General features: G+C 44.2%; 5 protein-coding genes across 7 annotated transcripts; 2 read left to right on the top strand and 3 right to left on the bottom strand.

Moving 5' to 3' along the window:
* Positions 1-2,469: 2,469 nt before the first annotated feature.
* Positions 2,470-10,767, bottom strand: LOC135332016 (uncharacterized). The gene is made up of 16 exons (XM_064527322.1): positions 10,280-10,767; positions 9,757-9,876; positions 9,449-9,563; positions 9,010-9,178; positions 8,786-8,900; positions 8,458-8,627; positions 8,049-8,235; positions 7,780-7,873; positions 7,548-7,688; positions 6,577-6,640; positions 6,434-6,514; positions 6,130-6,195; positions 4,287-4,397; positions 3,735-3,892; positions 3,101-3,319; positions 2,470-2,723 (listed from the first exon to the last, which is right to left on the bottom strand). The coding sequence occupies exons 1-16, from the start codon at positions 10,674-10,676 to the stop codon at positions 2,543-2,545; spliced, it is 2,388 nt and encodes a 795-aa protein (XP_064383392.1). The 5' UTR covers positions 10,677-10,767; the 3' UTR covers positions 2,470-2,542.
* Positions 4,586-5,926, bottom strand: LOC135332017 (uncharacterized). The gene has a single exon (XM_064527323.1). It carries the CDS (start codon positions 5,735-5,737, stop codon positions 4,670-4,672), a length of 1,068 nt encoding a protein of 355 aa, XP_064383393.1. The 5' UTR covers positions 5,738-5,926; the 3' UTR covers positions 4,586-4,669.
* A 101-nt stretch (positions 10,768-10,868) lies between the features above and the next one.
* On the top strand, positions 10,869-15,530 carry LOC135332161 (polyubiquitin-C-like). 3 transcript variants are annotated; one of them, XM_064527511.1, is made up of 11 exons: positions 10,871-12,805; positions 12,864-13,301; positions 13,351-13,482; positions 13,528-13,641; positions 13,695-13,751; positions 13,807-13,877; positions 14,358-14,676; positions 14,769-14,840; positions 14,901-14,939; positions 15,010-15,045; positions 15,106-15,530. In XM_064527511.1, exons 1-11 carry the CDS (start codon positions 10,945-10,947, stop codon positions 15,420-15,422), a joined length of 3,456 nt encoding a protein of 1,151 aa, XP_064383581.1. In that variant the 5' UTR covers positions 10,871-10,944; the 3' UTR covers positions 15,423-15,530. The 3 variants fall into 3 exon arrangements, with proteins under 3 accessions (XP_064383582.1, XP_064383581.1, XP_064383584.1); XM_064527512.1 differs by lacking the exon at positions 15,010-15,045 and having other exon boundaries at positions 10,869-12,805; positions 15,078-15,299; XM_064527514.1 differs by lacking the exons at positions 13,807-13,877; positions 14,358-14,676; positions 14,769-14,840; positions 14,901-14,939; positions 15,010-15,045 and having other exon boundaries at positions 10,872-12,805.
* A 76-nt stretch (positions 15,531-15,606) lies between these two features.
* On the top strand, positions 15,607-20,865 carry LOC135332162 (DNA replication licensing factor MCM3-like). Its single transcript, XM_064527515.1, has 14 exons — positions 15,607-15,767; positions 15,839-15,951; positions 16,263-16,385; positions 16,433-16,518; positions 16,564-16,694; positions 16,983-17,141; positions 17,234-17,553; positions 17,820-18,048; positions 18,446-18,580; positions 18,993-19,157; positions 19,334-19,633; positions 19,828-19,968; positions 20,027-20,310; positions 20,522-20,865. The coding sequence occupies exons 1-14, from the start codon at positions 15,693-15,695 to the stop codon at positions 20,718-20,720; spliced, it is 2,460 nt and encodes an 819-aa protein (XP_064383585.1). The 5' UTR covers positions 15,607-15,692; the 3' UTR covers positions 20,721-20,865.
* Positions 20,866-20,887: 22 nt separating this feature from the next.
* On the bottom strand, positions 20,888-24,766 carry LOC135332163 (uncharacterized sodium-dependent transporter HI_0736-like). Its single transcript, XM_064527516.1, has 11 exons — positions 24,519-24,766; positions 24,171-24,282; positions 23,937-24,120; positions 23,539-23,650; positions 23,204-23,405; positions 23,090-23,149; positions 22,724-22,958; positions 22,417-22,556; positions 21,866-22,109; positions 21,335-21,629; positions 20,888-21,140 (listed from the first exon to the last, which is right to left on the bottom strand). Exons 1-11 carry the CDS (start codon positions 24,678-24,680, stop codon positions 20,994-20,996), a joined length of 1,893 nt encoding a protein of 630 aa, XP_064383586.1. The 5' UTR covers positions 24,681-24,766; the 3' UTR covers positions 20,888-20,993.
* Positions 24,767-24,798: the final 32 nt, after the last annotated feature.

The following is a 24,798-nucleotide window of genomic DNA, read 5'->3' on the forward strand; positions in this document are numbered from 1 at the left end:
AAGGAACTCGCAGCAATAGATAGAATCCAGCAAACCATCTGTAGTCTCGTGTGCCTTGTGAAGATCCATCCTTAAACCCACTTTGGAGGAGCTTTGCCATCTCGTGAATTAAAACACATTTGATCTTACAAATAAAAAGGCACTTTCGAAATGCTTTATTCTGATACATAAGAATAAACAGTGCTGGCAGAATGACCGCAATCATGGTGATGGTAGAGGCCAAAGATGCAGACACAATGTACTCACGCGAATCAACCGAGTGCTGTGCATCAAAATATATTCGCCAAGACAAATTTCCGTATTTATCCCAAACCCTAACCGGCTGCATTAGAGACAACGATGTTGCACAGACTTTGTTGTAAGAGAGTATCAAGAATGTTGCAAATGCATTGATCACAGAACCTTTCAAGTTCCAACGTCGCCGACATTTCATAAGGCACTTGCGAAACGGCCTCCAGCAAATAACAACAATTCGGTATCCATTATCATGAAGTGTGATACAAATATATATGAGGACAGTGAAGATAATTGGATAGAGAGCTTCAACGTAGCTAAAAGCTACTAGAATTAACATGCTCACTTTCTCTAAGTCTTGTATACAAAAGGATGGAATAGCAAAATTAAAAAAATCCAAAGAAAATAGGCCGTAAATATCAGCTACAAACTCTTCTCCTGTGTACCCTTTAGATAGTACATGGTTATTGAGAATAAATGGATTATTGTTCAGCAAATTGTCTACTAGCTGAACAGCGAACACAAACAGATTCAAAGCTGGAGAACCTATATTAATTTGAAGAATGATAATAAGCACACAGAACAAGGTGGAGGGAAGAAACAATCGTACTAACAACACAATCCAGCCCAACCAGCTACTCAGACATTTCTTACACTCCCTGAATTTGGAGAACAGAGCCGGTCCTAACCCAGGCTTACACTCACTGCACATGACTCCAGTTCGATTCAGAGGTGCACACATTACCTCGTCCAGTTGCAACACATCCTCGGGCACATTGAGGAAAGTGAGTAATGAACTGTTTGAGTTGTACGGACATGCTCCAAACAGCTCCTCATTTCTTGCATTATCTAACGTAAGGCAATAGCCAGTTTGTATTGCAGTCTTGTTGAGCAGCTGTGAGCAATCCATAATGTTGCCAAAAAAATGTTTTGTAACACCACACACGCACTGGTTTGACTCAAGAATAAACCAAGTAGGGCACCGCTGACTTGACACTAACCTACAGGCTGCATTTAGTACAAAGATAACGGCAAAGAGATTCATCACTATGACTTATTTTGCTAATACTCACAATCTGACAAGCTGAAACAATTGTAACAGATGCTTGTGTTCTTTTGAATGAACAAACATACAATCACACTTATAGTTCTTCTATTTCAACATTAGACTCACAACTAACCCACACAGCCTGTGCATGTATGTACGTACATGTCGTATAGTTACCTTATATGTACATGCAGCTACCCCGTACACATGCATGTTATGTTACATGCTACCCTGTATGTATACATGCATGTTACATGCTACCCCGTACGTGTGCATGCTGTATAGCTGCCCCGTACACACACACACACGCTGTATAGCTACCCCGTACACACGCATGCTGTATAGCTACCCCGTACACACACATACACGCTGTATAGCTGCCCCGTACACACGCATGCTGTATAGCTACCCCGTACATGCACGCATGCATGCTGTATAGCTACCCCGTACACACACACGCATGCTATATAGCTGCCCCGTACACACACACGCTGTATAGCTACCCCGTATACACGCATGCTGTATAGCTACCCCGTACATGCACGCATGCTGTATAGCTACCCCGTACATGCACACATGCTGTATAGCTACCCCGTACACACACACACATGCTGTATAGCTACCCCGTACATGCACGCATGCTGTATAGCTGCCCCGTACACACACACACATGCTGTATAGCTGCCCCGTACATGCACGCATGCTGTATAGCTGCCCCGTACACACACACACATGCTGTATAGCTACCCCGTACACACACACGCTGTATAGCTACCCCGTACACACACACACATGCTGTATAGCTGCCCCGTACACACACATGCTGTATAGCTACCCCGTACACACACACACATGCTGTATAGCTGCCCCGTACATGCACGCATGCTGTATAGCTACCCCGTACACACACACACATGCTGTATAGCTACCTCGTACGCATGCTGTATAGCTACCCCGTACACACACACACATGCTGTATAGCTGCCCCGTACACACACATGCTGTATAGCTGCCCCGTACACACACACACATGCTGTATAGCTGCCCCGTACACACACACACATGCTGTATAGCTACAATAACAGCCCATCCACGAAACACAAGTGTGTACAAGTATCACAATTACCGTTAATAAATAATGGGAGCATGCTATTGAATTTACATTACAAGATGTGCTTGCATCTGCATAATTTTAAAGTAGTGGAATTCTATCAAACTGTACAGTGAAAGTACACTTGAACAAGATAAAGAATAACTATACTATTGTTTTTGAGAGGATTGTCTATGACGAAGTTTAGAGTGGCCAGTGTGATTCTTTACTAAGTGATTAGCTTTACCTCCGAGTCTCTTCATCTTGAGTGCTTTCAGAACGTTTAGGAACTTCCGCGATTCATTCTGTAGCATTCTTTGCTCTTGAGACGACAGATTCACATCATCAGATCTAATAATTATATATACATGTACAGACATCATCACTACATGTATGGTTGTAAATAATATAGCTAAATGATTGCATGAGACCCGTCACGTGTCTATATTATAAAGTGTAGCGTCTATGAACAGCCAATACTTGCTTAAAAAAAGCTCTGGGATGCTTAACTCTCAAATTTACAACATAAAATTTTTTTAAATGACCATACGCCATGGTATTTTGCCGAAATGAGTGACCAACTGAAAGACCTTATTTTAAGCGCTCAGAAAACTACAAAATTATTGAAATTGGGTCACCAGAACAAAAGTTATGGCCATTCAAAACCTTGAAGTTTGGCACTTAGTGATTGCTAGAATACAACGCCACTCATAATAACTTAAGCACACCTTGCAAGTTCCTCCAGTTTCCTGAGCAGCTCTGGTGACACACTGTTCTTAACGCCCATGACAGACGTGGTCAATAGTCCCTTGCCGTGTCCATTGACAACTGACCCCTCCCTCTTCTTGTACCAGGCCGAGTGGATGGACATGCTTATCTTGCCCTCGATACGTCCCTGAAGCTCTCGAGCCTCGTCCGACGCAACAAAGGTGCCAGGGAATCTCATACTGTATGCATGGGGAAACAATGAAGACTGTTACTTAGTGTCCATAGCAGCTCATAATCATTCACTTTCACTATCTGTGGGGGACAATGTGCAGCAACCTTTCTAAGCTTAGTTAGCATCGTTTTAGAGCTTCAAAAAAAGTTAAGCAAAAGTAAGTTAGCTTTGAAAGGTACAGTTTCAACATGTCACAGCATTACATTGTAAGGGCTCATAACTTTCTCACAGTCTGTGTACTTAGTTTGGGCACAATGAAGCAAAACAACACAAAATGGCGGAGAACTACTGAACACATCGTTTAGTTCTTCATTGAGTTTTCAATGAGTGCTCTTGTTAGATACTTAGTATCCCTTAGACTGCACACACACACACACACACACACACACACAATGACTGCAATCCAGCAAGCTATGACTAACCTGAGCCACAGATAGAGGTCGATAATCTCGTGCATATTCTCCAGTCTTGTGAGTGCCTTCATCCTCATGCCAATCCTGGACTGGTGGGAGCACACCTTCAGAGTGTGACAAAGGTCACGGAATGACACCTCCTTCTCACTACTGCGTGCGTACGCAAACTGTGTGTTAGAGAAATATCATCATAATGACATCATAACAGTCCAGTAGGAGCTTATTATAATAAACACCTATTTCTGACTGGTACATGTAAGAGTAGACAAAGAGTCTTAGAATTAAACCCTCAGGCTTAAATTACACAGAGTTGACATAGAAAGCCCTAAATGGGAAAACTATTTGTTTACTAGTTTTTTAAGCAATAATTCTACACAAGCTTTGGCAGAATAAGTTCATGGAGGGAGGGGGGGTATGAGAGAGGGGGGGGGGTACGAGACTGAATTCTTGTACTATATACTTTAAACTCTAGGGAGAGGTGAGGCACATACCCATCTATATATAGATGGTGGTATACCCTTGAAATGACCCTACCCATATAATATGGTCATGCAGACGTACTTGTACGAGTGCCTTGATGACCGTGCTTTTGGTTTCATCGACAGGGGCAATGCTGAACTTGAACAGTTCTCTCAGATGCATGTTCGTCCCTTGCAGACTAGAGGCTAACTCCTATATATAGAATAACCATGAATAAAGTTGTTGGGATTAAACACGCCGTGACAGTAAAGCTATAGAATGTGTAACATACTATAATATAAGCACTCAGACTTAGCTAATCAACTCCACACTGTGATAGCCAGGAGGCATGTACGCATGTACATATATGACCAACGTCACGATCACGCAATGTTTGCGCATACAGTTAAAATTAGTTATAAACACCCTCATTAGTATAAATGATATTCATACATGACAAGAACAACTGTTTGTGTTGAGATTTCCTACTCAGCTAATTGATGTAATGCTGAATTCATCAGTTCTACTAAGTGTTGATGACCTCTGTGCTGCTTTTCTTGGTTTAGAGAATAATAGAAACTTCTGTAAGCACTGGGACCCTTTCTGTTCAGAATCTCAAAGAGAAATGTATTAGCTTTGTCCAAACGAGAATGTTCCTTGCTAATAAAAAACTCACACTCCAGTGAGTGTACCAAATTGTGTTTGAACAAATGAGCGAGCAAAACGTTAAAGTCAATAGAGTCTCTGAAAGCGACCGCATTGTCCATCACTGTTTGTTTAAGAGTTTGTTCATGGTCTTCATTTAGCTCTTGACGACAAGCTTGCACCTTGGTGATAGCTTCTTGGAGCATAGAACTATCAAAAACAGGCACAGTTTGGCTTCCCCTTCTCAAGCGTGGCCTGCACTGTGTTGTAGCACACTCAACACTTTGACTTTTGTCCATCTTACTCAATTTAGGTGCTCTTTTTGATCTACCAGGGAATGGCCCATCCACCTCCGAACGTTCCTCTTTAGATTCCACATCTTTATGTTGTTGAATGCTTTGACTTGCAGAGTGGGCGACAGGGACGATATCATCAACTGGGCTAACGGGTAGGGATGGTCTCGGAGAAAGGCTGCCATCATCAATTGAGCTAACTGGCAGGGATGGTCTCAGAGAAGGGCTAACGGGTAGGGATGGTCTCGGAGAAGGGCTGCCATCATCAATTGAGCTAGCTTCAGAGATGTGTAGCGATGTAAGTGCAGTTACATACTGGGAACTACCGGCAGATTGTCCAACACTCTCAACAACTGTCCCGTGAAACTGAAAGGCTTCAGATATCATATCAACATTTTGAGGATCTTCAAATACAGTGCTAGTTCGTGTGCTGCCTGTATAGCCGGAGTCACATCTGGTAATGGAGATCACAGAAGAATCAGGTTTCGATGGCACAACTGCTAACAAGTCTGTGCGCTCAACAGCTGCAAGATCACCTGATCCTGTGCTCACGTTGGTAGTGGCCTTTTGGCGACGTATTGATTTGTTTGTATCACTGCCAGAGTTGCTGTCCATAGCTACACAGTGCTATACTCTGCTATTACTCTATAATTTCTGACTACAAGTGTTTTTGTTATTCTAGAACTAACTGAAGTAACGGCTGGTAGCAGTAGTATCAATCATACGGTACGGTACGGTACAATCCCATCACATGAATATTGAAATATGCTTGGAATTGGAGGAAACATGAATGAAGTTAATCTACTGTGTCAATAAAAATGACGTAATACTAGATGATGTGCGTCACAACAGGTTGGTTACAATAAAGGAATTATAAGTACGGGAAAAAAAAATACCATTCTCGGGTTGATCAACGCTCTCTTACATATGTAATAGGGTTACAATAAGATATTAATTACTGTACACAGATACCTTATAAAAGACAAGTGGTAGCTGTTATAACTTACAATCTGAGGAATGGCGTCGCACAGAAAGTAGTTTCCATCGAGTTTAGCCATCTTATAGAAGAGTGCCTGCAGAGTAATGTATAATTATGGTTAGGGAGTATATATAGCAATGATAGCCCTAGCTGCTAGACACTTAGAGACATGTTTGAAAATATTGGGGGATGGTCTCAAAACATTAAAATGAATTCTCTACTTGACCACACCCATTTAGCCCCACCCCCCTACATGTAGAGCTTGTACGCACATGTGTATTACAACTGCCTGACTATTAGACTCCATGATTGTCTGCATTAAGTATCCTCACCAATATTTCGTGTAGTTTGGCATTTGGTATGTGGTTGGAAAACAGCACGATCTGGTCCAAGCTAGGGTAGAGCCCGGCTTGCTGCAACGCACACACCATCAATGCATGACTGTACACACATACATAGCAATGGCGGATAGTACCTTCACGTCATGTACTGGTAACTCCAGTAGCTCATGTAGCGTGGACAGATCATCCTGCTCAAACCTGGAGAGTATGACATGTACGATGTGTACAATCAAGAGTAGGTAAGACCACAATAAAACGCCCACACATAGTTGAGCAATTACTGCCACTAACATCACTCATGCTACTAGTTCAAGGTCCCCTTCATTTAGAGTTGGCTCTGTAACTAAAGTTCTGATGGGCCAAATTCAACAATTTCTTGCTTTTCTGAAAGCTTAGAAGGAGCTCTTTCAGATGGTATGCTCAAATCCCAATTTTGAAACGGACCATAATTTCCTGTTTTCGGGAAATACCATGGCTATAATATTATATATATATAGCCCATGGTATTTCGTCAAAAACAGGTCGAAAATAGACTTTTGATTTTAACACCTCATTTGAAAGGCCTCTATTTAAGCTTTCAGATTTAATAAAATTAACGTTATTGGACCAACGGAACCAAAGTTATGGCCATTCAAGCTCCATGTCATATCCCGGTTAAACGGAGGGGGGGGGGGGGGGGGGTGGGGGGGGTGTCTTTCAACAGCCATAACATCAGTACAGTTGATCTGATGTCAAAATGTTAATGATTTTCTGAAAGCTTAGAAAATTATCTTTCAAACGATGTGTTTCAATCCAAAATTTCTTTGGGGCCCTAATTTGTCGTTTTTCGGCCTCGGACCATGGGCTATAATCAATGGTATCGCCAAATTGGCAAATACTTTTATCTCTTGAATATCAACTTTGATGGTACCATTTGAAAGGTATCTTTCTAAGCTTTCAGAAAAACATAAAAATTTTGAATTTCGATCCACAGAATTCAAATTATGGCAGCTGAAAGATTCCCAAAATCATTAATTAAGAAGACCATACGTACAGTGTACAAGTAACAATGTACTCTGGCATTAAACACAAGTCGTTATTGAAGCACACACACCCCCACACTTACGTTGTCACCTCTCCGTGGGCGTGGTCCTTGCCGTATCTTCCCGCCCGCCCAGCAATCTGCTTCACATGACCAGAGGATAGTAAGCTCCGTTCATTCCCGTCAAACTTTGTCAGAGTGTGGAAGACAATTCGTCGAATGTTACTGCATGCAGACAAAGAGCACATTTGATACACTTACGTATGCTATACAGAATGATGGTACATGTACCTATATATGGGTACCATAATCTTACAGGTTGAGCCCCATTCCGATGGCGTCCGTAGCAACGAGGATATTGCACGGAGACTGCGGATCATTGAACTTGTCAGCCTGCTCAACCCTCACAGCTATAGTAACAGAGAAACACAGTTCACAGTAATCCTTTGAGTAGGTGTACATGCTACACTCCAATAGCCTAGCTAACGAAAAGGCATAAATGATTAAAGAGAATAGCACACACTGCCAACTAGCTATTTCACTCCATATAATACTCTTGGTATCCATAGCTCCACTGTAACCTACCTGGAGGGAGGCCTCCATAAATGACTGCACACTGCTGTTTGGTGGCCTGCTCTATCTTCTTACGGACCTGGAACACGCTGGCTCTGGAGAAGGTGACGACACAATCCCCTGGCCTCACTCTCTCGTACTTGCTACACAGACTCTTCTCCAGTGGCACTAGCGGGGACAACCGCTCGTAATGGTGCACCTGCACAAAAGTGTGTATGGACATCACTAATGTAACTAAGCTAGCACATACAGTCTTGTGCCCACAAAGAAACTGATCTTTTAGAAATGCAAAATAAATATTATTTATACAGTAAAGCCATCACCCTCTCCATCAGTGAAGGCTAAATTAGCTGACAAAATAATTTTTCTAACCCACCGCCCACTCACATCTAGGGACTCCCCCTAACATACGGCCACTCACCTCTAGGGACTCCCCCATGCTCTTAGCCAGCCTCTCAACAACGTCTATAGCACAGCCGTGACCACACAGGTGGACCTCCCGAGCAGGTAGTCCGAGGAGGGCCCGACTCCACCCACCGCCACGCTGGGGGTCCTCTATCATCTGGATCTCATCAATCACCGCAACATCATCTGAGGGGTAATAAGATATTGCAACAGATTCTACAAATATTTTGGCTAATTGCCTTCTTTGAAAGGCCTACACAATTTCACGCTCACTCAAAACTAGACATACATTATTCTACAGCAAAAATGTTATATTCTGGAGCACTAATATTGTAGCTGCTCACATGTGCTCTCGAGGTTGGCCATCTCCACAGTACAGGAGAGTCTTGGGGCAGGCTGTGTTTCATCACCACTGGCACGCAGTGACTCCTCCCCCGTCAATAGATCACATAATGCACCCTGAGTGAGGTGCAGGGGGTGGGCAATATATCACTAAATTGCTTCACCAATAATTTAGCTAGCTAGGACATTAATACTCAAGAATTGCAAATTTAAAGTTGATACCCACCTCTTTATTAGATCTGTGGTATATCTCGTGCGCGAGCATTCTCAAAGGAGCACAGTAGATTGCTGTGTCAGCTCCCATGAAGTGCTTGAGGGCGTTGTGGGTTTTACCAGAGTTGGTGGGACCAGCGTGATAGATGAGCTTGCGTGGTAGCGATCTTGCCTCAGGGAACCTGTGTACATACATACGCATACATGGTGAATAGAATGTCAGCTCTTATTATCAATGAACTGGTTATAAGTACGGATGTACGGTTACCTAGGGAAACAAAGAGCAAGTGGGTCAAACCAACGTACACAATGGCCACGGAGAAAATAATCTTCCCAGTGATAGTCATGTGAATGTTTATTTATGGAAGAGTACACTTAGTTTTTAGTTTGGCAAATGGCAAAGTTTATAACAGTTAGCTATTGGCATCACCATGGTAACCACACCCACTCACCAGGCTGGAGGGAGAGCCATGTTACTTGTTTTCTGTAGCTCCAGTTTGGGCCCCATCAGTGGATTCAGAATTCGAGCATACCGCAGAAATATTGGAATCAGCTCATCCACATGACCTGTTGGACGAGCGAAAGCAACCAGAGTTGAGAACATTACCTGTTAGGACTACAAGCCAATGGAAAATAATAAGAACCTATTGGGAAATTTATTGGCAATTGTTACTTCAGTCGCTAATAGTTATATTTATAAAATTAGAAATTAAAGAAGTGGGGTAGTGATCTATGAGAGATGGTGTATGCATCGACTTACTTGTTCCTTTAATGATGTCATCTACCACCTGCTTGACTTGAGGGTCGGCATCATTTAACTTTTTCGGGCTCTTTAACTTGCGTACAAAACGTTTCAAGGCTCTCGTGTATTGCTCCTTGTCTGGATTGAAACAAACGTAATTTGAATACTTGAATTAACCCACCCAGACTATGCATGGTATAATTAATTACAGACCTATACTCAGAGCTCAGCAAATACATAATTATTACAGAGTAAGTACAGTTGATTAGAAACAGTGTATCTTGCTGTGGCTATTGGCCCAGCAGGAGGGGGAGGGGAGGAGCATGCAGCTCTTTGTAACATTCTATTGAGACTAAGAGGAGGTCCAACATGCGTGCACGAATCACTACAAGTGCTAGTGTATTTGGCCTGGCCGTTATCACGTGACCGCAATGACATCAATGCACTGAACTTATAGTGATTCGTGCACGTATGTCGGACCTCCTCTGATTAAGACTGCATGATAGTATCAAGTGCAATATAGTGTACTGCATGACGTCACCTTCCAGACTGTACTCTGCAGCCACGCCCTCAATCACACTCTCCCGCTGCATGAACAGTCCCATGATCTTCCTAACATCTTCCCTAGTGAAGTGCCTGCCTTCATATGGAGTGCTCCCTTCTACACGATTCTCATCAACTGAAACACTGTCTCCAGTATCCTCAAGCGGCTTCTTCGTGACCTCATCTTCCCTCTCAGGTGTGCCATTACTGTCAGTGGAGTAGTATGAGTTCATGCTTTTAATGGGTCTTCCACTTCTGCAATACAAGCTGACATAGCCCAGTGTATCATTCCTTGTGGTGTGCAGTCTAGACCTGCTTGGTGACTTGGTCCAGAGCTTGTGTGGTTGCTGGCACAGGGAGCACACATAAGTGAGGCATTTCCTTCCAAGGTTCATTCCATATGCAGTGCCTACTGCTAACAGGAACAGTTAAGTAGCAAAGTTCTAATTCTATAGCTAGCTAGCTAGCTAGCTGCATGGAGATTTTCTAATGCCTGCCACGTGGGTATACTTTGACCCTCAACAGGGGCATCCCCCAAGCGGCCACGACCCATCCGCCCATCCCCTCCCCGGCCCCCCAAAGTCCGAATCACACTGCATATCGCATGCTATGGTGGTCTAACCATAATATCCCATATCCTAATGTAGTCACAAGCTATCCACTATGCAGCTGTTTGTCAAGTGTCCATTGGTGACCTCTACTAGTATGTACTGCAATGGTCCAATTGCTCTGGAGGTCAACTCTACTGACACTATTGGAGAAGTGAAGACACTGATTCAAGAGAGAGGAGGACTCAAGGTTGAGGTTCAGCAGTTGACCTTCCTTGGAGAGAGCCTGGAGGACAGCAGGACATTGGACAGCTACAATATAGCCAGCAACTGTCTACTGGAAGAAACCAGAGCTTGTGTAGCAGTGGGAATTAATAGCATGAACGCGAGTCCAGATCTGAACAAAGTCATCTTGTTGGAGATACATGAGGACCTAAAAGAAACTGTTGGAGATCTTAAGGCTATGATCAAAGAAAGAGAAGGAATCCCAATCCATCATCAGCAAGAACTTCATCATCTAGACAAACTACAAGACGATATGACTCTTGGTGACTCGGGAATCAAGAATGGGACTATAATTTACTTGGTGGTACCAGCAGCAGTCAAAAAAGTATCCATGACGATATATGTGAAAACTCTGACAGGCAAAACCATCACTCTGAACATTCACTCTCTTTACACAGTTTTTCTAGTCAAATACATGATCTATGAGGAAGAGGGGATTCCACCATCTCAACAGCGAATCATATTTGCAGGGAAACAGATAGAAGATGGCAGAAAACTTTGTGATTACAACATTCAGAGTGAGTCCACCTTGCATTTGGTGCTGAGGCTTCGTAGTGGTATGTGTATATTAGTGGAGACTCCTAATGGCAGGACAATCTTTCTCGGGGTTAAGCCCAGTGACACTATCAAGGAGGTTAAAACAAAGATCCAAGACAGAGAAGGTATACCACCTGATGCCCAGCGTTTGATATTTGCTGACAAACAGTTGGAAGATGGTAAAACTCTGAGTGACTACAATATTTATGACGACAATATTCGAAAGGAGAAAACTCTTCATCTTATTGCTTATCCTGTAACTATCAAAACTACCAGTGGTGAATTCACAGTGTCAACCGTTGAAAATTGTACAGTTCGTGACCTCAAGTATTCTATATGGGATATGAAACAAATTCCACCAGAATGTCAAAAAATCCTTCGTGGTGATCAAGTGCTTAACTTGAGTGATCCTATTCCCTTTCGTGATGTAGTGCATCTTCAGATTCAACAAGAACCAGTTTCTAGTGTATTTGTTGCTAACAGAAACTCCGAAATTATCTCCATTTCTGTTACAGCTCAAACTACTGTTAAAAGTATCAAAGCAATGTTAATAATGAAAACCGACATTTTCTCAATGTGTATGACCCTCGACAACCTATTGTTCAATGGAATGAAACTGGATGATGGTAGTAATGTTAAGGACTGCAACATTCGAGCTGGAAGTCTGGTAAATTTCATAAGTAGTACCAATTATGGCTTCAGTTGTAACGTTCACTTTGCTGACAAGAGAGAACATGTCAGTATGGAAGTAAACAGTACAGAAACTGTCCTATCACTCAAAGCACGACTCCAGGCCGAGGTTCCCGAGGTACCTTCACCATGTCTACAGCAACTGACCATCAATGACTCACCAATGGAAGACTCTCAGACAATGGGAGAATGTGGAACAAATCAACGTGAATATCAATGTAATTCAAATCCAGTAATGTTGAGTGTACAACCACCACATCGAATGTTTGTTAGGACTTCCACGGGCAGTGTAATCGAGGTTGGCATTTATTCTGAAAAAGAGGTTGTCAGTTTAAAGCGTTTAATCCAAATGAAAACCTTTGTTGAAATAAACAAACAACAGCTTTATTATAGAGGGAAAGTACTTGATGACAAGCACACTATCAACAGCTACAATCTTCCCCCTAATCAATTGCTGCAACTATGTGAGTTAACGCTACTAAGAGTTAGTGTATCACAGTTCATGTACCCTCATCATTACAGGTGTGTCTCAGTGCATCCATGAGCCACTACAAGAGGAGGTGGGCTCTCAGGGGAAGCACATCCTCTGGCCTCAATATGGGGTGGAGGTGAACGTCCCACCTTGGGTAATCAGTGACGGCCATGCTATATTGAGGGTGTATGATGGTCTGAGTGCCACCTGTTTTGAGTACCCCCACGAGTACATCCCCCACAGCAATGTGTACGAGCTCATCATCTCCTCCAGGGGAGAGGACCCACGAGGAGTGACAGTGACCCTGTCCAAATTCAGACCACACCCCAACCTTTGCTTGATGACCGCCTCTGGTGACCCTTCCAAATGGACCCCAGATCTTGCCCCAGTCTTCAGCTTCTCTAAAGTGGAAGGAATGGAGTCTCCACTCAGCACAGGAAAGGTGGAGGTTACCCTCAAGGATAGTGGAGTCTACCTCTTTGTAGCAGGTACTTTTGACTAAATACTTTGTTCATGTATAGTAATTACTCTTTTTAGGTCACCAACTTCTGTCTGAGAATACAAGACTGCACATGTCAAGGCCCTCCCCTCGACTTGTTGTGGAACCAGTTACTAGTACAGCTCAGCTTCCAAAACCAGTCTACTCTCCACATGCCCCACATTACCAAGGTATGCACTACAGGCAGTGATGGAGTGTACTATGCTTTTCTACAGAGCCCTTCAGGGAATATTCTCCATATCTTCCTCCCCAACAAGATATTGCACCTACTTCACAGCAAAAAAGACGTCCTATCCCACAGCCAAGACGATATCCTCTTCCTCAACGAGGTATTCCTAATAGTTATGGCTACTCCTAAACCTAATTATTCCATTCCATACAGTCCCTCTAGCTCAGCTTCCAGAACCAGTCTACCCCCCACATGCCCCACATTATCAAGGTATGATAGTGCTTTCGTAGTAGTACTCTATCAAAACTAACGTTATAATTATTAGAGAGAAGTGAAGCAACAACTGAAAGTGCTACTGGGGAGGAACTTGTAGCCAAACCTGATGGTCATAATGCTGTAAGTGTGCCAGTACATCATACAGTGCACTAGTGTGCATCAGACTGTGCGCTAGTGTGCATCAGACTGTGCGCTAGTGTGCATCACACAGTGCGCTAGTGTGCATCACACAGTGCGCTAGTGTGCATCACACAGTGCGCTAGTGTGCATCACACAGTGCGCTAGTGTGCATCACACAGTGCGCTAGTGTGCATCACACAGTGCACTAGTGTGCATCACACAGTGCGCTAGTGTGCATCATACAGTGCACTATAATGGGTACCCTATTGTATGAGAACAAACATCACTCTAGGTACGTAATATTGGTGGAAGACGAAGATTGATTGTAGTTACTGACTTAGGCCAAACTTCAGTTAACTATGTCCAATCCCAGGTTACCATTCAAACAAGCTGTTGTCTACTTCCATACATTTTACAGCCGTATAGCTTTATTGTTGCAGATACACTGAGTCTCATCTGCTACTACCTCCCCCTCCACAGATGAATCAAAAGATATTTCACAGTGATTTTTCAGAAGTTTATGAGCTATTGTGGCCTGCTAGGAGCGAATGGCACAACTTGGGAATTGCTCTCAAAGTAAACTTGGACAAACTGGCAAGCATCAAGAAATCCAACCCAAGTAACTGCGAGGACTGCTTCAAAGCTATGCTTGTGAGCTGCTCAGAGACAAACCGCAGTATCACTTGGACTGGTTTGTGTGAAGCCCTCAGGAGACCAACAGTGGGTCGTAATGATGTGGCAGAGAAGATTGAAGCAACACTTCCAACAAGACCGAGCCTTTGTAGCAATGGTTATCATAGTGAGTAACTAGTTGATGCTGCTGAAGATAGCTTGATGAAGAATTCATAGGGTGAAAAATATTTGTTGTAATACTATTGCTTTGTTGTTCAGGCAACCGACCACTGTCCGACAATACAAGACAGCACATGTTGAAACCCTCTCCTCCGCGTCTTGCGGAACCAGGTATGCATTTTGTTTTGTGTTTTAGGCTGATTATATGCTTCTTCCCTATCGTAATAATAGTGGTTTCAAGAGCCCCTCCTTATCTTCATCCCTCACAAGGTAATCTATCAATTGTGTGTGCTCTGGTAGTTTCCGTTAAACAACACATTTCTGACTATATTATCTCCAGAACCAGTCTACTCCCCACATGCCCCACATTATCAAGGTATGCACATCAACACATTCCCAATGCTACAGATAGTTCAATGGAGTTGCTCTTTTCCAGAGTCCTCCCCAGAATACAAGACACTGCTGTCCTGCACACCACAGCTCAATGACATCATAGCTCAAGACCCACAGAAAACCTGCGATGAGATGATTGCAGCTGGTCTCATTCAGTCGGTTTACATACGAGAATTTATCCGCCACCCCACACACACCGACCGTGCCAAGGCAACCAAGTTGGTGGACTTCATGACGGATCGAGTCAAAACCTCTCCCTCTGACTTTGACAAGTTTATGGCAATCCTGAAAAGATTGTCCTGGACTGAGCGCATTGTAGGCCTCCTCCTCACTACACTAGCACACAACAGGACGCAATAGTTGTTTTAGTATGGTGTACTTTTGTGTATACATCTACGTAATATATAATTGTGTTCTTGTGGCTTTTTGTATTTTGTTGCAATAATGATGTGTTTACATATGACGTCACGCATCTCTTTAACAATCTATGACGTAGAGGCTGGTTAACCTCGTCGTCTGGCCGCGGATTATTTTAATTCTGGCCCGCATGCGCAGTAAGGCCTCACTGAGAACTGGGTGGACTTTGATCTCACCTTCATCCATCTCTATTTTAAATTCTCTACCCTCTCAATGGCTACCCCCATGGACACAGACCAAGAGCTGAGGGAGTTCCAGAGAGAGTATCTAGAGTTCTTGGATGATGAGGTGAGGAGATGCCAGTACGATGGGTACCCCTAGACTAACCCCACACCCACACCTCCCTCCTTCCCTCCTAGGATGACCAGGGGCTCTACCAAGAGAAGGTGAGGGAGATGATACGCTCCAATGCACACAGACTCATCGTCAATGTCAACGACCTGCGGAGGAAGAACGCAAAGAGAGCTGTCTCGTGAGTACATGTACACTAACAGTAGTACTGACTTTAATAATCTTGGTGAGACTTGCTATAGAATTAGGCGATCGACCACTGACTGTGTTGTGTGTACACTACTGCGTGATTCACATGCTCTGTGTTCAAGGTCCCTCCTGTTGATGCTATGAGATCCACACCAGCATACAATATTGCCCCCCACCCCCCCACACACACACCCACTCACCCCCCTACCCCCCCACACACACACACACACACACACACACTCACCCACCCACCCACCCCCCCCACACACACACACACACACACACACACACACACACACACAGTCTCCTGAATGAATCACAGAGTGAGTTATTAGCCTTCCAGGAAGCTCTCAGAGAATATGTCCTCTCTTTGGATGGAGCATATGGAAAATCATACGAGGAATTCTATGTCGGATTTGTTGGGAGGTAAGAATATTGTGTAATATTGAAATATTTTATATTCTATTTATTAGTTTCGGAGCTAAGCATCACACCCCACGCTCACTGTCTGCTCGTAACCTTGGCAACCTCGTCTGCGTCGAAGGAATTGTCACAAAATGTAAGTCAGTTTTTTGTCACTATTCTATAATATGAATTAATCCAGGCTCCCTGGTGAGTCCAAAGGTCGTCAAGAGTGTCCACTATTGCCCGGCAACCAAGAAGACGATAGAGCGCAAGTACTCTGACCTTACGTCCCTCAACCCCTTCCCTACGTCAGGTGCCTACCCCACCAAGGTAAGTGGGTGTGGTCTCATGGGGGGGGGCGGTCTGTCTGTACGTGACTATAGGTACGCTAGCTGCACTGGTGATGCTATTTTATCTATGCAAGCAAAATAAATAATAAATCCTCAAGTTTCAATTATAATTACAGATAGATCACACTTGGTGGATGTTCTTACTGTATAGCCATGGGTAGCATTTAATAACACCGGACATTTCCAATGGACATTTTTGGAAATGTCCTCAATCCAGTACACTTCAGTATATCCTAGCAGGTATTACAAGCCCCTCCCCCTTCCCTAGGATGAGGAGAACAACCCACTGGAGACAGAGTATGGTCTCTCTGTGTATCGTGATCACCAGACACTCAGTATACAGGAGATGCCAGAGAATGCCCCAGCTGGACAGCTGCCTCGATCTGTGGACATTATACTAGATGATGACCTTGTTGACCTCTGCAAGGTACAGTGGATGATGTCATATTAAATTTTAATTAAGTTGGTAATAGTAAATTTATGTTGAGCTGGTATTTTGCCGCCCCCTCACACACACAGCCCGGGGACAGAGTTCAGATCGTGGGCAACTACCGCTGTCTTCCCTCCAAGCGTTCTGGCTACACCAACGGGACCTTCCGTACCATTCTCCTGGCTAACAATGTCATCGTCCTCTCCAAAGAAGTAGCTCCTCTCTTCACTGCCAAAGATGTTGTCAAGATAAAGAGATTCTCTCGTAGCAAGCAACACGATCCATTCGAGGTGTTAGCGCAATCACTGGCTCCATCCATCCATGGCCACGAGCATATCAAGAAGGCAGTACTGTGCATGTTGCTAGGGGGAGTGGAGAAAGTGCTCGAGAATGGGACACGGCTGAGAGGGTGAGTGTGTGTGTGTGTGTGTGTGTGTGTGTGTGTGTGTGGGTGTGGGTGTGTGTGTGGGGGGTGGCTGATGTGTCTTGATAGCAATTTCTACCTTGATTTGATTTAATCGATCGAACCTTGTTTATCAAAAGGAAAGGGTTAATCAAACGTACTTACTAAACATAAACTATATAGAATACCTAAAATTAATACCATTTTAGAAGTAAGAATATACATTCTGTAGCTCTGTGCTATTTCTGACTAAACCCCTCCCCCCACTCCAGTGACATCAACCTCCTGTTGATTGGTGACCCCTCCACAGCAAAGTCTCAGATGCTCCGCTATGTGCTCCACACTGCCCCCCGTGCTGTACCCACCACTGGACGAGGGTCCTCTGGGGTGGGGCTAACAGCAGCCGTCACCACAGACCAAGAGACGGGGGAGCGTAGACTAGAAGCCGGGGCTATGGTCCTCGCTGATAGGGGCGTGGTCTGTATTGATGAGTTTGATAAAGTGAGGCAGTATGTATTGTGCTGAACATTAGAATGTAGTGTGCTCGTTGACAAAATTCCCATTATGACAATCTCTTTAGCCTACCACCATTCCTCATACATGTAGTTCCCATTGGCACTTCAAGTGTAGTTTATGAGTTATAATTCCTCTTATTAAAAGTTTGATTTTGCGTAATGAAGTTTGATTTGTACCCCCACACACTCACAACCCCCACACACCCACTACCCCCACACACTCACTACCCCTCACACACTCACTACCCCCACACACTCACTACCCCCCACACACTCACTACCCCCACGCACTCACTACCGCCCACACACTCACTACCCCCACACACTCACTACCGCCCACACACTCACTACCCCCACACACTCACTACCCCCCTCCTCTTCAGATGAGTGACCTGGATCGTACGGCCATTCATGAGGTAATGGAACAAGGACGAGTGAGCATTGCCAAGGCTGGTATCCATGCTAAACTCAATGCTCGATGCAGTGTACTAGCAGCTGCCAACCCTGTGTGGGGGCGGGTGAGTCACTGTAACCATAGCACCAATGTGTGGGGCGGGTGAGGCACGTTTAATCAATGGTTTGGGAACTCTTTCAGCTGCTATAAATTGAATTCCGCGGATTCAATTTCAACGATTTTATGATTTTCTGAAAGCTTAGAAAGAGACCTTTCAAATGGTATCATCAAAGTTCATATATGAGAGGTAAAAGTATTTTCCAATTTGGTCATACCATGGATAAATAGCCCATGGTTCAAGGGCGAAAAATGACAAATTAGGGCCCCAACGAAATTTTGGATTGAAACACGTCATTTGAAAGGTCTCTTTCTCAGCTTTCAGAAAATCATACAAATTTTGACATTGGATCAACGGTACTAAAGTTATGGCTGTTGAAAAAATCGTAGATGTTTGAACCTTTATCCCCTCCCTCTAGTACGACGAGTACAAGTCCCCCATGGACAATATTGGGATGCAGGATTCACTCCTCTCTAGGTTTGACCTCATCTTCATTGTGTTGGATGAGATGGACCCGGATCATGACCGACGCATCTCAGAACATGTACTCAGAATGCATCGCTATAGGAACCCAGGGGAACAGGTGTGCCTATACCAGTAGTACTGCTGACATGTATACTACTAGGTTACTTAAAGACAAGTAGCCGTGTAAAATTAGAATTGCCTTTGGTGATAGTACAACCTTTTCACCTCGCTCGGTTCTTCAATCACTGACAGTGACATTATTTTATGCTGTATCTAACTCTTTCTGTCTTGTAGGATGGCCAGCCAATGAAAATGGGGGAGGGAGGTAACACTCTCGCCGTGGCAACCGGAGGCCATGCCCAACAGAATAATGACGATGACCAGAACGAGGACACGCCCATTTACGAGAAACACGATCACCTCCTCCACGGCAAGAAAACCATTCACAAGTTTGTGTCCCGACTGTTCATGAAGAAGTACATCCACGTTGCTAGGGCAGTCAAGCCAGTGTTGACAAGGGAGGCATGTGATGTCATCTCCACTGAGTACACTAAACTGAGGGCACAGGAGACCGTCAATGCAGACAGGGCAAAGGTGGGTGTGGTCAACTAGTAGGGGGTGTGGCTAGGAATACGCTGAGGCCATGGGTTTAGGGTGGTGGGTGTAAGTACAGAAGACTCAATAGCTTATTGTGTGTGTGTGTGTGTTAGCATTCTTTTCGAAACTCTGCATAATTTACACACACTGCCCACACCACACATCATACCACACTGCCCCCTCCCCCACAGACTCAGCCAGTGACAGCTCGTACACTAGAGACACTCATCCGTCTGTCTACTGCCCACGCAAAAGCCCGCCTCTCCAAGAAGGTGGAGCTCTCTGACGCTGAAGCAGCCATCGAACTCATCAACTTTGCCTACTTCAAAAAAGTGAGAGAATGAATATCAAATACACTATAATTATATTATTATTATTTTCTCATTCCAGATTGTCACCAAACCTCGCAAGAAGCCGCCACCAAAGGACGGAGTGGAGGGTGGAGATAACAAAGGTAAAAAGAAGCGGCCTCGTAGTGACAGTCAGCCCGCCCACAAGAGACCCAAGTTGAAGGCTGGTGACCCCGGATATGACCCCTATGACTTCACCAGTGACGAGGATGAGGATCTTGATGAGTCACATGACCTGGGAGGCAAGTCAGGTGACATAGTGGCGGAGGAGATGGACACACAGGATGGACAGCAGGGACCGCGTGTAGAGCTCGGAGACAAAGAGTGAGTCAATGTGTAATGGTGGACTGGGAATTTTGTGTGCGAAATTTTTTGGATAACATCTTAGCACCCTTGTTTCTCGTACATTAGTAAGTGAGTCTTTATTTTCATCTAACACAGGCAGTATTGCGTTTGTCTGTCTATCACACACACACACACACACACACACCCGCCCACACCACCACACGCCCACACCCCCCCCCCATACACACAGATTGGAGTACTTCAAGGGAGCAGTGGTGAAGGAGTTCTCGCGAGAACACTCTCAGAGTTTGACACTCACTCAGCTAACGGCAGCTGCTAACGCTGACCCTGCCCACCAGTTTACTGATGCCCAAGTGTCCGCTGCTCTGGACCTCATGCAAGATGCCAACCAAGTCATGGTGTCAGAGGGTGTGGTCTTCCTCATATAGAGGTCACATGACTTCAAAGACTCAAACTAACTCACGAACAACGTTATTTGCTCATAATTATATTCTATATACTTACGAATTTTTTGTTGGGTAATAATAGTTTATTCCTTTACTTCAAAACATGCGAGACATTATTAGCACACTGCTTTGAACTCTTGTTGTATGGCTTCAAATGTACATAATGACTCTTGTTACATAACTTCAAACACACAACGAATATAAAAAGTGCTAAAAAGACAATAATTATCACTTTAAGAAAATGATATGCATGTACTACAGTTCCACATCGCTGATGACAAAAGAGTCCTTCACAAGTCTGTCTTTCTCGTTATCCTCTCCGTGCAGTTGGAATGATCCAGCATCATGTTTGACTGGCTTCGAATTTTTTGCTAGGGTTCCGTACACCACTGGGGGCGAGGCCTGTAGGGGGGGGGGCAGATTACATGAAACTTTAAGTCTGTAACTAGAGCTCTGGTGGTCCACCAAATGTATGATTTTCTGAAACTACTTATAATTTTGGAATAATTATAATGATGGGTTATAGCTAGCCCGTTTTGTGCAAGGACAGGTTTCACTATTCTACACAGTATACAGAATGTGCATAATAAACTCACTGGAGGTGTATAGTCTGTGGGTACTGAGCTGTCATCAAAATCCAGTTTGGGCATTGAAGTTAGTTTAAAGAAGAAGCCGAGGATCTTGCGAGTGATGGGGTTGTCTGGTGGGTGAATGACGAGGGGCTTGATCCACCAGTTGAGGCCTATAGCCACCAGTAGTAGGAAGGTCCACTCTGCCAGTGTGACGAGGAGAGAGGTGTCCGTCACTTGCCACCAGTCGCCTGGGTTATTGACGATGGTCTCCACAATCCACCATATGATGAGCCCCACCCCCTCAATAGGTGCTATCAGCCTGCAGGGGACACGTAACATAATATATTAAATCAAGACTATATCAAAGTAGCTTTATAGTGTAGCTGATTTCTTTACGGAAGGATTAAAGATAAAGGATAACTAGTACCTGTGAATATTGGTGATCGAGGATGTAGCCTATAATGCTGTAAAAGTGTACGTGCCATTTGTATATAGGCACGCATGTAGAGAGTGTTTAGAGTTAAAAATGAACCTACATACAAACATTCAACTCACACGACAATAATGACCCATATGATGGGCAATGGCCAGTCTCCGATGCCGTAATTGTTGTACAAGTTTCTCCTGAACTTGAGTGGTCCGTAGCGCATGACAAGGAAGAGTAGGAACACTCCAGAGAGGATCATAGCATACGCCCACACACTGTCCTGGTTCACTAGGACCTTAGTGTCCACTGCTGAGACCACGCCCAGTGAGAACATGGCCACACCCACAAGCACTGTCGCAGGGATACGCCGAACTGGAGGACAAACAGTTGTAAAATTAACAATTTTAATATAAATTTACAGACCTCAAACACAAGCTACCAAAATGGTTGAATATTGGGAAATAACACAGGGCTATTAACAGCCTTTGCTTCGTCAAAATTGCTGCCGGATCTCGACTCTTCACAAAACTTGTATCTAGGCATACCATTGGAAAGGTAATTCTGAGAGCTACAATTAGATTCGAAATTGGACAATCTGAACACAAATTACGGGCTCCCAGAGATTGCACATAGACAGCTACAGTAGTTTGTAATTTGTAAATTGTTGGATGGTGCTTACTTCCAAAGTCAGTGAGTATGTGTATGGGCATCTCCATGAGGGATATGAGGGAGCTGAGGCCGGCAAATGTGAGGCAGAGGAAGAACATGATGGCCATGAAGCGACCAGCTCCATCAAACTTGTTGAACAACAATGGCATCCTGGGGAAGGGAAGAGAGGGACAAAGTCACCTGACTACAGTGGGAAGAGGGGGACAAAGTCACCTGACTGTAGTGGGACCTCTATGTGTGTCAGACTGTCTTTAAAACGCCAAATATTATATACCCGTTGGTAACATTTTTAAGTAAGCGTTCACATCTCTCCTCACCATATAAACGTGAGACCAGTGTTTCCCTCTCCTCCGGTAAAGCGCAGAGTGTCCACAATCGCATCCTTGCTAAATCCCTCGGCCGTCTGGACAGCAAACACGGTGGAGAAGATAAGAATACCACACATGAGGCTAACAATATTGTTGAGGAACGGAGTCATACTGCCCAGCTTGACCGCCCCCTGCTCACGCCGCATGAACGTAGCATACGTCAGGAAGGTGCCCAATCCAGCGCCTACAATAATAGCAGTGAAGTTTAATAATTATAGTGGAAGAAAATATGTGAAGAGGATGGGAAGACATTGTTAGATATGACAATTCAAGTGGCTGGTTTTTTTTTGGGTAGTACGACAGTTTTTGTTATACCTGTGTCCCAGGCATTTTGTGAGATGGCATCCAGCCATAGTTGAGGATCACTGATGCTATCTGCAAGGAGAGATACACTCAACCAACTAGAAGAGGTACTAGTCATGAGCTTACTCCACTCTGGAGAGAACATGTGAACAATTCCCTTGTCTGCATGGTCCAGGAAGATGGCCCAATAGAAGCAGATGACCACAATGAGTAAGAGGACAGGCACGATGACCTTGTTGACTGGCTCTATGGTGGACACTCCACGAGACACTGACAAAGCAGACGCAAAGATGGCCAAGAAATGGCAGAGAATTGGCCAACTGGAGTCCTGAAAAATGATTGCACGTATCAGAAAATAAACCTCACAGCTAAAATATTGGGCTACCCTTTTTAGGTCCAAACATGACAGCTAACTATAAGAAAGATTTCCACCATGCACCACTGTGCCTATGGTCCCTTGCCTGCATGTAGTTCCACACGATGTCAGAGTCTGCCTTTGTTTCAGGGAGCTCTTGAATGACGGACATGAGGAGATAGTAGGCGCACCAGCCGACCAGGACAGAATAGTAGCTCCTGTGTGTGGAGTGGACGTGTGTGTGTGTGTGTGTGTGTGGAGTGGGTGGTGTGTAGGAACACTGTAATTATTGGTAATTTGTGAACCATGTAAAATACATTATTAGTGAGGACAATGCAATGGTTGTGTGGTCAGAGTAGTGGGTCATGAGACTGATACAAACGAGACTAAAGTGAATTTATTCACCACAAGTGTAGTCATAATAATCAAACACCCACCACCTAGTGTCACATGCCAGGCAATGAATACTCACCCATGCCCCAACATTACCAACATGCAACTTACCCCAAACAGAAGCCCACAAAGCCTTGAAATGCTCCCAGAAATCGATAGGAGGGTCCCAGTAACTTGTTGAACGACTCCACTGTAGACTTCTTAGTGAACCTTCCAATGCCATACTCTATGAGAATGATAGGCATGGACCAGAGCCACAGGAAACAAAACCACACAATCAGAAACACCAGAGCACCTGAAAACAGAGAATAATATTGCAGCAACACGACTCCTTTAGTTCCTTACCTCCTCCACTGGAGTGATTGGCGACAATTCTAGGGAACCTCCAGATGTTACCTGTCCCCACTACAGAGCCCAACATGGACAGTAGCACTGCAATGGATGAGGAGAATGTCCCCTGCAGTGCCAGATATAGTACATAGCAATTTAGTTTAGTACGAAATCCCATCCTTGTGTTTATAGCATTGGAGTGATTATTATAAGGTACCAGTCTATGCTTGTAAAAATCATATAGTTGTACAAGCTAACTACATCGATATAATTATTATAAAGCATAAATACATGCATGCACACATAATAATATCATTGTGGATTAGATGATCAATCCACCAGCACTGCACACTTGCCACAGACCTTCTCCTCCTCTGTCTTGACTCTGAAGGCACTCCTAATCACTGGGACCTTGCTCAGACAGGGAGCCTTGAAACAGCACACTTGATACTCTGCAGCCGAGCCCTCCACTGACACCACCTTACCAGAGCCGCCCGTGCCCATCAGCGCAGACTTTTCAGACATGACGACCTAGAGAGATACAGCAATAGCTAGCTACACAATCTGCAAGCAGAGTTTTGTAAACAGGACTAGTATGTAAAGATATTCATAGCTAGCAAAACAATCAGCCCCACCCCCTTTT

This window comes from Halichondria panicea, chromosome 2 (genome assembly GCF_963675165.1).
Source record: "Halichondria panicea chromosome 2, odHalPani1.1, whole genome shotgun sequence".
In the NCBI taxonomy this organism is placed as follows: domain Eukaryota; kingdom Metazoa; phylum Porifera; class Demospongiae; order Suberitida; family Halichondriidae; genus Halichondria; species Halichondria panicea.

What these genes read in the sequence shown, in the direction of transcription:
- LOC135332162 (XM_064527515.1), top strand. Translation starts at nt 15,693, where the DNA reads ATGGCTACCCCCATGGACACAGACCAAGAGCTGAGGGAGTTCCAGAGA. An exon ending in ACCTTGTTGACCTCTGCAAG is followed by an intron (nt 17,142 to 17,233) that starts GTACAGTGGATG and finishes TCACACACACAG; the next exon opens with CCCGGGGACAGAGTTCAGAT. An exon ending in ATAGGAACCCAGGGGAACAG is followed by an intron (nt 19,158 to 19,333) that starts GTGTGCCTATAC and finishes TCTGTCTTGTAG; the next exon opens with GATGGCCAGCCAATGAAAAT.
- LOC135332016 (XM_064527322.1), bottom strand. Translation starts at nt 10,676, where the DNA reads ATGAACCTTGGAAGGAAATGCCTCACTTATGTGTGCTCCCTGTGCCAG. An exon ending in GCCCACGGAGAGGTGACAAC is followed by an intron (nt 6,641 to 7,547) that starts GTAAGTGTGGGG and finishes CATACTCTCCAG; the next exon opens with GTTTGAGCAGGATGATCTGT. An exon ending in GACCTCTATCTGTGGCTCAG is followed by an intron (nt 3,320 to 3,734) that starts GTTAGTCATAGC and finishes CCATGCATACAG; the next exon opens with TATGAGATTCCCTGGCACCT.
- LOC135332163 (XM_064527516.1), bottom strand. Translation starts at nt 24,680, where the DNA reads ATGTCTGAAAAGTCTGCGCTGATGGGCACGGGCGGCTCTGGTAAGGTG. An exon ending in TCAAGACAGAGGAGGAGAAG is followed by an intron (nt 24,283 to 24,518) that starts GTCTGTGGCAAG and finishes CTGGCACTGCAG; the next exon opens with GGGACATTCTCCTCATCCAT. An exon ending in CAATCACTCCAGTGGAGGAG is followed by an intron (nt 24,121 to 24,170) that starts GTAAGGAACTAA and finishes CTCTGTTTTCAG; the next exon opens with GTGCTCTGGTGTTTCTGATT.
- LOC135332017 (XM_064527323.1), bottom strand. Translation starts at nt 5,737, where the DNA reads ATGGACAGCAACTCTGGCAGTGATACAAACAAATCAATACGTCGCCAA.
- LOC135332161 (XM_064527511.1), top strand. Translation starts at nt 10,945, where the DNA reads ATGCAGCTGTTTGTCAAGTGTCCATTGGTGACCTCTACTAGTATGTAC. An exon ending in ATATCCTCTTCCTCAACGAG is followed by an intron (nt 13,642 to 13,694) that starts GTATTCCTAATA and finishes CATTCCATACAG; the next exon opens with TCCCTCTAGCTCAGCTTCCA. An exon ending in TTATCTTCATCCCTCACAAG is followed by an intron (nt 14,940 to 15,009) that starts GTAATCTATCAA and finishes TATTATCTCCAG; the next exon opens with AACCAGTCTACTCCCCACAT.